General features: G+C 37.5%; 1 protein-coding gene across 2 annotated transcripts; it reads left to right on the top strand.

Annotated features, from left to right (window-relative positions):
* The first annotated feature begins 462 nt into the window (after nucleotides 1–462).
* On the top strand, nucleotides 463–10861 carry fkbp1b (FKBP prolyl isomerase 1B). Of its 2 annotated transcripts, XM_027148834.2 has the most exons (4): nucleotides 463–619; nucleotides 3895–3942; nucleotides 9963–10075; nucleotides 10163–10861. In XM_027148834.2, the coding sequence occupies exons 1-4, from the start codon at nucleotides 583–585 to the stop codon at nucleotides 10289–10291; spliced, it is 327 nt and encodes a 108-aa protein (XP_027004635.1). In that variant the 5' UTR covers nucleotides 463–582; the 3' UTR covers nucleotides 10292–10861. The 2 variants fall into 2 exon arrangements, with proteins under 2 accessions (XP_027004635.1, XP_027004636.1); XM_027148835.2 differs by lacking the exon at nucleotides 3895–3942 and having other exon boundaries at nucleotides 465–619.
* Nucleotides 10862–11498: the final 637 nt, after the last annotated feature.

Here is an 11498-nt window from a genome sequence, read left to right as displayed (position 1 = left end):
TTTATTCTCATTTTATTTTTTGCTTTTTTATAATTGTTTATATTCTTTATTCTTATACCGGACAGGTGAAAAAGCATTTCACTGTATGTGTATGTGACAAATAAAATTTGATTTGATTTTGATTTGAATAATAATAATAATAATAATAATAATAATAATAATAATAATAATAATAATAATAATAATAATAACAACGATAATAGTCATTATTATTACTATTATCGTTGTTATTATTATTATTATTATTATTATTATTATTAGTAGTAGTAGTAGTAGTAGTAGTAGTAGTAGTAATAATAATACTAATAATAATAACAACAATAATAATAATAATAGTTTTATTATTATTATTATTATTATTATTATTATTATTGTTATTATTATTGTTATTATTATTAGTAGTAGTAGTAGTATCAGGAGAGGGGCGCAGGCTGCTTTTTCACCGCGGTGCTGCCCCCTAGTGGTCGGAGTGCAGCTCCACACTGTGTCCCTCATCATCACAGCCACCAGCAGCCAGCAGTCAGCAGCATATCTGTTCTTCTCTGCTGGTCATTTACCGTCAGACAGGCACGGCATATCGACATGGGTGTAGAAGTTGAGACGATATCTCCAGGCGACGGTAAGTGACTTTATAATAATCACATCCGTTATTTTGGATCTATTTTGGACGCCCTGCAGCGAGCACAGCACACAGCACACAGCCTTCCCCCTGATCCCCTACAGCTCCCTACAGTAACAGCCTAACACACATTACATTAGTGCTCTCTCTCTTCTTTATTCTATAGATCACTTACAGTTAAATCTAAGCTTTAACGCCTGAATGACTGAATGAATGAATGAATGATGAGTCTTATAACAGCATGGATTGGGTTACAGGGCAGGACAGTGGCTTTGCTCAGTCTAGCCAGAGAATTAACACAAGGCACACCAACAATAAATAGAAACCAAAGACTGCTGCAATTCCTCTTCTCTTATCTACTAACGTTTTTCCGTTTCTCACTGAATTGGCTTGATTGTAAGGATTATAATGGGTAGATAACTGAAGCAGAAACATGATGCTGTTGTAATGTAATGACATTTTATGGCTCCTGCTGGTCTGAGAGCTAGAGAGCAGGATAATCCTCAGCCATGCAGTTACACAAGAGTCTGACTGTAACGGATGAGGTTTATTTATTTACTTACTTACTTATTTGTTTTTTTTTACAGTGTGTCTGAATCTAACGCACGAATGTAACAGATCCTTTTCACACTGCTCCCTTTCCAAATCGAACACTTGTTGCTCTCAGTTACATCACTATAATTTGACACTAGCAATATTCTGAACTGATACCTGACACTGCGGCACAATTTCACAAGCCTGATCGTGGAGTACCTTCTGTCCTGAACAGTTTTTCTCCCACAATTTAAGCTCATCTTAGATGTCCAGTTTAACCCAGGAGGACTTATATTATCCACTGAAACTCAGTTCGGTCTCACTAGCTACAAGCTGGCAGAAGGTCAGCAGAGCCAGTTAAATAATCTACCGTCTGGTAAATGTAGTCTACCAATTTGACCAACTTGGTAGGCAGTCAGAATGAGCTGTTTTTTAAGTTGTTGTGAGTTGTGAATGTATGTGATGTTTGCTGACACGTGCTGTAGCACATAGTCAAAGTTTGCCCAGCGTTCACTTTCACTTAAATCACACCATTATCACGACCTTGATTTTTCCAACATTTGTCCGAAACAAAGTTTTGCAGAATTTTTCAATCATGTCAGTAGTTCATCAGCACCAGGTATCAGCTGACAGAGCTTGGATATTGAAATTGCACACAAAATAAAAAAAAAAAAACACAATTACTTGTTATTAACATACACACTGATAAAAAGAGATCCTGGACCAACATTTTACACAGCAATTGTCTCCAACTCTACCATGAAATATTCTACCCCAATGTCCATGAAACACTGAATCGGTTTGAGTTGACTCCCTCAAATTTGTCAGCGTACATTGTATACAATGTATATAGAAAATAGTCCTTATTTTATTACCTTTTTCCCAATATGTAGTACTTCGGCAGTATTTACAGACTTATTAGGTACAATGTTAAACCTAGATATGGGAATCTTTTCCCGATTCTTTTTTACAGAACATGTGAAGCTCAGTCAGTTTGGATATGGAGCTACCACTACACTTCAGTGCAAAAATGGAATTGGCTGGCTCTTCCTTAGTCTCCTTGCTAGTCAGTCAGGCTGCTCAGTCTTGTTTCTTATGGTCTGAGAGTATTTTAAGTCACTTTTGGTAAAGTTAAAGTGTGACATTCTGTGCCTTTTAATGAGGAACCACTGCTGTCTGGTCAGAGACGCCAGAGATGATTGTCCTTCTGGCAGATTTTCTCATCTCCACACAGGACCTCTGGTGATGCATCAAAGTCACCTTCAGGTTCTTGGTCACCTACCTGAACAAAGCGTCCTTCCTCTTCCTTTAAGTTTCAAGGTATCTTTAACTTTGGAATGACGGACTCACTTTGTTCTTCCAGACCACCAAAGCTACAGATAATTATTTTGCTTTTTTACGTTTTACGTTGCTACGAATATTGAATTAGTTTAGTTTTTTGTTCTGACATGCACTGTCAGATGTGTTTCTTTAGTTAGCTTTTATTTAGCTTTTATAACTTTATATGTTCTATATGTATTTCAAGGATGATGAACAAAATCTGAAAGCATCTGTGCTCAATTTCAAGTGTCATAGGAATGGGTCTGAATTCTTATGTGAATGTAATAGTTTTTTCTTTATTATGGAGTCTCTTCTGTAGATAAAAAACATAGATGTGATTCCTTATGAAGGAAAGCTGTCATGTAATAAATGAGTAGAAAGTAAAGGGGTATGAAAACCCTATTGTATGATGATATTGAAAACCCTATTGAAAATCTGATGATAATCATATAATACAACATTATACTTTTTGGATATGTGACTTCTAATAATTTGGTTGGGTGAAGAAGAGAGAATTGCTTTTAAAAACAATTAAGATTGGCACTTTTAGTATTAGATAAAAAATAAACTTTATTTCATCATATCACTGGGCCAAGAACATAAAAAAATTCTATTTCCCTTCCAGGAGGTTGAAAGCTTTAATGTGCTTCCTCCAGCCACATCAACACACTCAGAGGAACGTGCAACCCACCTTCCACATGCATGAGCTCATAGACACCCATGGCTTGTGTCACTGTGATTGAGAGACGAGAGCGTATGCCATCCCTCCCACTCAGAGTTTGAGCTTTTTTGTGAACGGTTTTCAGTTGTTCCACTTAAGAGGCTTTCTTTTATTGCATCTGGTGGAAGTTGTCCAGTCACAGGAATTGATGGGCAAAGAACTCTGCCAACAAGCACTGGCTACTTGATACTGTGTGTGTTTGTTGGCCTGGAAAAAAATGTATATCCCTGTGCCAAGAATGTGAACATTTCTAGTAGTTAAATTGTAATGCGCATGACGTTAATAGGAAAATAGCAAAGTGGTATAAAAGAATCATGGGACGTCATGGAGGACAATCTCAAGCTGGTAATATCTCATTTACTATCAAGCTGGTTGCTTCAGCATGCTCTGGACTGAAATCTTATCTCACAAATCCTGCCCCCTCCTCCCTGAAGCCTGCAGTCATGCAGCATGAATGCCTCTCAGTCCCACAGAGTAACCAGGTGGCAGTACATTTGATATTTACCAGCAATATGCATGCATACTTACGTTTACATGTCCAGACTGTAATATGTATCGTTACTGTACTGTGCTATGCTGTTGATATGGCCTTTGTTTCGATGAACCTATCCACAGGAAACATAAGACTGTAATGTTAATATGTCATTAATTACCTGTGCAGTTTACTCACACTTTTATTCACTTTTCCTTTTCTCTACAGGGAGAACCTTTCCAAAGAAGGGACAGACATGTGTAGTGCATTATATAGGTAATTTTTTCCCCATTGCTTTTGGAATTTCCATGTTTCTGTGAGTCTTAACTCCTGGACACCCAGGTTACACAGACAGGAAACAGGATGTTGATAACTTTTTAGCTCAGTTTGCTTAGCGTCTTTCTCCCCTTGTGTGTCTAAATGCATTTGTTTGATAACTCTGCAATAAGCTGCAGTTATTTTGTTATCACACTCTACCAAGCTTTTCCTCAGTCGCTATTGTTTTTTTTCCTCCAAGCAAACAATCTGGTCAGTAATTAATTTGTACTGAAAGATTAATCCTTTCATGAACCATGAGAAAGTATAAAATGGCAGGCACGTTTAACGCACAATATAAACATATTGTATCCTGAATACAATTTCATGCAGAGCAGATGCTGTATTGTTCAGAAGCTTCAAATGTGTTGAGATTTGAACAGTTTTATGGTGCATTTTTCCTGAAGTAATGAAAACAGAACGATGATACAACAGGTCTTGGGGTACAAGAGGTCTTGGATGTAGAAGAGTTTTTGAGCTACACCAAGTCTTTGCTATACAAGAGGTCTTGAGGTACAACAGGTCTTGGGGGTACAAAAGGTCTTGAGGTTAGATAGATACTGACTTTTGACAGTCCTGAGATCTGTAGTCACACCTCACAATCACTAGTACAGAATCTTAACTGTTACCGATGATCACGTACATGAACACTTCAATTTTGACACAACTGCAACTATTAGAATAATAATGAACGATGAATAACGATGACAAAAACATTATGGATTATACAGTGACTAAGAAAAGTGTTACATTCTGGAATGGATTTATGCTCATGAGGGATCTCACCAAGGGTTTTTATTTTAGCTAGTCCACCCTGTCAGTTTTCTGACCAGTCCTGTTCCTGTTTTTTGCTTTCTTATAAACTAAACTTGCCCAATTCTCACCCACCAGTTAGGCCTCACAATCATAGGGCAGCTAATAAACCAGGAAGGCGAAAGCTGTCATGTGCTTCCTCCATTCACATCTTTTTGGTACGGAGGTGTGACTTTAACACACTTAGATGAATTTGCTACCCACCCCCTTCACCCCCTTCTTCTGGGTATGAGCTTATAAACCCCCATGGCTAGTGTCACTGTGATTGAGAGACGAGAGCGTATGCCATCCCTCCCACTCAGAGTCTGTTCTCTGTTTGCGAACACTTTTCAGTTGAGACACAAAAGGAGGCTTACTTACTTTTATTGTTTTACTCGTATTACAGCCACAGAAATTGGCAACAAATGATGGACAAGAAACTCTAGCAACAAACATTGACTACATGATACTGTATGTCTGCTGGACTGGGAAAAACTCTTCATACTGACTGATTTCTCCTACATTAATCATGAACACTAAAGGTTTTCCAGAACAGAAATATATATTTCTCTTTTGCACATATCAAAATCATAAGTAAAGATTTAAAGTTATTAATATCTGGCTACTCTTACAACAAAAATGATTACAATTCCATTGAAAGACATCAACACATTGACTAAGAGGAACTGCTAGTAAATAAATAACTAGATAAGTAAGACCATGAAAACTGTCACGGATTGACACAGGCGAATGCGGATCCATGTGCAGTTACTATTTTAATATGCAAAAACAGGAAACAAACAATGAACAAGCAGGCGAGACCGAGACCATACTAAACAACGACTCACCACCGGGAAGTGAACAAAAACAGAGTACATATAGTGAATGAGAACCAATCACAAGATGGAGACAGACAAGGACTAAGACAAAACACCTGGGGAAGAGATTGAATGCAATTAAATGTCCGTGGTAACAAATAGGTGGGGACGACGACAACAATTAACATCAGGGAATGACAACAATTAACATCAGGGAATGACAACAATTAACATCAGGGAATGACAACAATTAACATCAGGGAATGACAACAGACAGACACAAGGGAAAACACAGACAGACTCGTTACAAAAACTATGTATATATCTCTCTATACTGGTATTTTATCATGCAGCCATTTTTACAGTTAAACATTTTGTATTGTTTGGGGCAATAGATTAATGTTTTCAGGTCCAAAAATACAATTTTATTATTATTTTTTTTGTTTTAGCCAGAATTTAGCTGCAGAGACAACTTTCAGTTTATAGCCTTAGTTATTTGCAACAAAGCTACTTTCCTTTTCTATCATCGCCTGCATTTTGCAACCAGCATCAGTCAGAAAGTGACCCCGTCTGCATTTATATACATCACTGTGGCATGCCTTGGTGATGCAGTCATGCAGTTCTATATCGCCATGTGGAGGTCTGCACTGTAGCTGTGACCCTATTGGGTGAGGACTAAGACTGAAACCAGACTGAAATCTCTCTCTGATACTCCTGCACCATGCTGTCATCATTATTAATTTGAACCCCAGGATATATTAAAGGAAACCTGCCCTTTAGTTTCTCTGAAAATCTTTTGCATATTCTGAAATAATACATAATATCTACTCCTGAACAAAAAGAGTGCATTCATTTAATGGAGAGTTAGTACAGAATTCTTAGGGAGTGTCTCGTTTATGTTCCCTGAACCCCAACATAGAGAGGTTCATCTCTGATGAGTATGTGATTATGAGTTTGTGGTTTAAAAATGCTACGGTCCACAAACTTCATGCTATGCATCTTGGGAGATGTTGGCAAGATTCACAAAGAAATATCAAAGCTGTAAATTTGCTTTTTAGCGCTCTAAACTTTTCACCCCAGGCATTTTTGAGCCAAGTAAAGCAGGATGTTTTTTTTTTATTTTTTATCTTTAGCCACTTCCTAATTTCGTCCTTGGCCTTGACAGCCCCAGTGCACGTCTCCAGTTCCCTAACCAGGCCAGGCAGAACAAATCAATTAGCCCAGACTTGCTGTGCTTTATTTTGGGAGCTCAGGAAATCATCAGCGCTCTTGTGGGCCTGTCAGCTCTATTATTATTACTAAGAATGCACAGACTCCATGCAGCCTTTTTATTTGCATGATGTCTCTGTGTCTGGATATCTTGTATTCTAAGGGAACTTTGTTAGTGCTGTAGGAACCAAATACATCACCGGTAATTACAGCGAGTAGACAAGCCTATGTTTCCTGTATAATTAAATTTTATATAATTTTCTTCCCTGATTTTATACATTTTCTTCTATCTTTTTTTTTTTTATCTGTGAGTATATTGTCATTCTCTTCACAGTCCTAATATAATTACACTTGATTTTTGCATTTTATTTTTACAGGTACATTCAGGCTTTGCTCTTGACTGATTTTTGGTCAGTTTTAGTCGTATATTTAGTCTTACAGCTTGTGTGCTGATCTGGTTTCATGGTTTGTGGAGACCGGCTGCTGGCTCTGCTGGACAGATACTGTAAACAGGAGTAAAAATAGCGCCACAGTGCTATCTCTCAAAGCTCAAGTGGCTCTGGAGGTGTAGCGTAAAGAGAGGCCACACGTTTTCTACAGTAAGAAAAGACCACGCCTGGGAGCTTTAAAGTGCGCATTTTGGTTGTAGGAATAGGAGTAGCTTTGGGTCACAAAGCTGTCTCATGTGTGATGAAGATTTTAGTAACTAAACCTGTACGTGGTTCTCAAGTAGCCTTTGAGGATCAGCCGTATCTTGCCGCTTCAGCTCGAGAGGACGATATTGTAGCGTCATTTATTTTAATGAGAGATGAACAGATGGTTATCACGCATTATAATCAGCTGCTGACTTATTCAGTTGCTCAGACTGTATGAAGCTATCTTGGCAAAGTGGTCTTCCTAGAAGCACTAGATCTTTCTAAGTATAGAGTGAAAGAGTAGAAGCAGTACTGTACAAGGCGCTTCACTAAGTTTCTGCAGAACAGCAGAACAATTTGGGTTCGCTGCAATTTAGTCATATTACAGGAGCTCTTTACTGTGTTATCCAATGTGTCTATTTCTCAGCCACTCCAAAGCCCTATGCAGAGTACTTACATGGTTCAAATTGCCACCATTATCCCCCTCTCTACAAAGACAGAGTAGCCATTTGTCTAATATTTTGGGGTGTGAAATCCTCTGAGTGCCAGTCAAACATTAATGATCCATCACTATGCATTAGCGTGGGTTTGGAGGCTTCTTCTTGTATGCAGTCTCTCTGAATAAAAATGAAAAAGCCACATTTTAACGGTTGTAGTTTTAAGGTTTGTTGAGTTTCTGCATGTTGCAAATTTCTTTCATGAATCTTTTTTAAAGGATTTTCAGACCTGTGCAATTGGGGTTTGCATGTTGTTCCTGTGTCAAGTCAAGGAACTTTTATTGCCATCTCAACCATATATATTAACCATATATACGTATATACGTATATATATATATATATATATATATATATATATATATATATATATATATATATATATACACAACCATATATATACAGTACTGTGCAAAGGTTTTAGACAGGTGTGCATAAATGCTGTGAATAAAGAATGCTTTCAAAAATGGAAGTGTTAAACATTTATTATAACAAAATGCAGTGAATGAACAAAAGAGAAATCTAAATCAACTCAATATTTGCTGTGACCACCCTTTGTCTTTAAAACAGCAGCAATTCTTCTAGGTACACATGCACACAGTTTTTGAAGGAACTCGGCTAGTAGGTTGTTCCAAACATCTTGGACAACTAACCACAGATCTTCTGTGGATGTCGGCTTTCTCACATCCTTCTGTCTCTTCATGTAATCCCAGACACACTGGATGATGTTGAGATCAGGGCTCTGTGGGGGCCGTGCCATCACTTCATGCTGGTTTGAAGGCAAAAGGTAGTAACACCAAATATTGATTTGATTTAGATTTTTCTTTTGTTTGCTCACTTTGCATTTTGTAAATTGACAGAAATAAACACTCATTATCTATATTTCTGAAAGCATTCTTTGTTTACAGCATTTTTTCACACCTGCATAAAACTTTTGCACAGTACTGTGTGTATATATATATATAAGGGATGTTGTAGCATAGTGGTTAAGGTGTTGGATTACCAATTGAAAGGTTTCACCAGGCTGCCAATGACAATGCGAAACACTACAAGACAAATACACAAAATAGCATTGATAATGTAGGGTTTTCCTCTGGGTATAGTTTAATCCTCAGCTAGGGTGATTTTGGTGGTTTCCTCCCTCCATGTTCTCTGTTATTCTGCTACTTACCCAAACCAAGCAGAAACCCAAGATCTGAATGTGTCTACAGTATTTTGTGTGAACTTTTCATCCTCTCTGTTCTGTTCCTTGTGATATAGATGCCGGGACAAGCTGGCCCACATAAAACCAATAAAAATAATCTCCGGAATTAGGCCATGGTTTCACATTCTACAATCCTTTTTTCTTTTCATTTGGATCATGAGAGATGGAAATCCACTAGAGGTTTAGATAAGCAGACAATGTTACTGTAGTCTCTTTGTGCCAGCCGGGTGTTTTTGGCTCATTCTTTGTGTTTTAGTCATTTTCTGACATGCTTAGGGCATGTTATCTTTAGTCAGTTTGTTTCATGCACTTTACATAGGGGGTAAAAGCAACTGGGAAAAGCAGTATTCTGTGGTGAAATGTGTTTCTTATTTTACCTCTAAAAATGAATGGATTTTGGCTATATGAGGAAATGAGCATTGTTCTCGAGTAAGACTCTTAAGGGAACAAAAGACGCAGCTCTTTTCATACACTGTGCTTCTGTGCCCTGTGTTTGTCTCAAGGTTACAGAGAAACGTCTAGAGGAATAGCTTTAAGGACAAATGTGCATTAAGCAAACGATGATGAATAACCGTAGTTTCATGTAATCCTAAAGGAAATATTTGCTATCATAATAGGAAACCTAAAAGTTCACTAGTGCCGTTCTGTTTTTTGTGAAATCCCCAACTTTGTTTATAAGACTCTCAGAGATTAATTTTTTTCTACTGTGTTTTTACAAATAACCTTATTTTGATCATTTTTTTAATGTAAATAATACATAGAATGCTATTGACATTGTATTTTGTGATGTGTGAAATTTATCACTAATTATTCTATTGCATATCTGCAGGAATGCTACAGAACGGTAAAAAGTTTGACTCCTCGCGAGACAGAAACAAGCCCTTTAAATTTAAAATCGGCCGACAGGAAGTCATCAAAGGCTGGGAGGAAGGTGTTGCACAGGTAATGCAAAATATCTTTACTCATTACTTTGGTGTTCCAAATAAATGACGTTCGACGTTCTGTATTGACCTCTGACCTCGTTCACAGATGAGCCTAGGCCAGCGGGCGAAGATCACCTGCACTCCAGATATGGCATATGGAGCCACAGGGCACCCTGGGGTCATCCCTCCTAATGCCACACTCATATTTGATGTGGAGCTGCTCAAGCTGGAGTAAATCCTCCTCTTCAGAAGGAAGAAACTCTAACAATCTGCCCCACCATGGAAATGCTTCCTGTGAATTTAGGGTCTCAAACTACACACTCGGAATATTCTCGTCTTCGTCGTCTGCGATGTGCTGCATATTTGACCTAGCTCCTTTTAAACATGTGCAACACTACAAATCTAGTTTGCTTATAAGCAATGTCATATACATTTTCATAGAGTTATTAAATCGGCATAATGTTTTGATTTGACTCGAAACTTCTGCCTTACTGTATTTAAAGTGGAAGAATGGAATAGTGTAATAGAAGTGAAAGCTCTGCTCTTCTGTATATTAAGGGGCATTAAAAACCACAGTCTGCATTGCCACTTTTTGATATAACTATGTCCAGCTAAATGCATATGAAACAATAAACACGTTTCTGTACTTAGTAATATTTGATATGTATCCCTCGCTGCAAGAATAATAGGAGTTCACACACCCTTGCCTATGCCTGGAACAAACTGAACACTGTACCATGGAGTGCTTTGGCTTCTCTGAATATTTTATCAAATGAATCTTAATAAATATAATAATATTTGGAAATCTTTGAAGCAAGTCTTTTTTCCCCTTAATCGTGTAATTTTTAAAACTTCTTGTTACATTTTGTGTAATGAGACTGCTAGAGCTTGTCTGCTAACAGCTCCAGGGTCTCAGGTTTGATCCTGAGCTCAGGTTACTGTCTGTGTTGCATCTGTCCAAGTTCTACATGTGAGTTTCCTTTAAGTTCATCAGGTTCATGATATGTCTCAACAATATTAGGGTTTCATATTAGGGTTTATGTGTGTGTGTGTGTGTGTGTGTGTGTGTGTGTGTGTGTGTGTGTGTGTGTGTGTGTGTGTGTGTGTGTGTGTGTGTGTGTACAGTATGTGTGTGTGTCTGTTTGTGTGTATGTATGTGTGTGTACAGTATGTGTGTGTGTCTGTTTGTGTGTATGTATGTGTGTGCAGTGTTGTATAAAGTATTAGAAAGCAATACTTGAGTAAAAGTACAAGTATCATACTAGAAAAAGACTTTGGTAGAAGTAAAAGTCACCTTTCAGAATATTACTCAAGTAAAAGTCTTAAAGTATCTGATATTTACTGTACTTAAGTATCAAAAGTCATTTTCTGATATTTAATGTGCTTAAGTATTTGAAGTAAAAGTAAAAAGTAAAATTTCAGTGATTTTCGGTAGGCATAAG

The sequence above is a fragment of the Tachysurus fulvidraco genome, chromosome 16, assembly GCF_022655615.1.
Source record: "Tachysurus fulvidraco isolate hzauxx_2018 chromosome 16, HZAU_PFXX_2.0, whole genome shotgun sequence".
In the NCBI taxonomy this organism is placed as follows: Eukaryota; Metazoa; Chordata; class Actinopteri; order Siluriformes; family Bagridae; genus Tachysurus; species Tachysurus fulvidraco.
Note: the sequence above shows the minus strand (reverse complement) of the source record. Positions and strands in the feature narration are given on the sequence as shown.

Bases quoted from the DNA above. Each gene is read 5' to 3' on its own strand.
- fkbp1b (XM_027148834.2), top strand. From the start codon at position 583: ATGGGTGTAGAAGTTGAGACGATATCTCCAGGCGACG. The intron at 3,943-9,962 runs GTAATTTTTTCC...GCATATCTGCAG, and splicing joins ATGTGTAGTGCATTATATAG to GAATGCTACAGAACGGTAAA. The intron at 10,076-10,162 runs GTAATGCAAAAT...CCTCGTTCACAG, and splicing joins GGGAGGAAGGTGTTGCACAG to ATGAGCCTAGGCCAGCGGGC.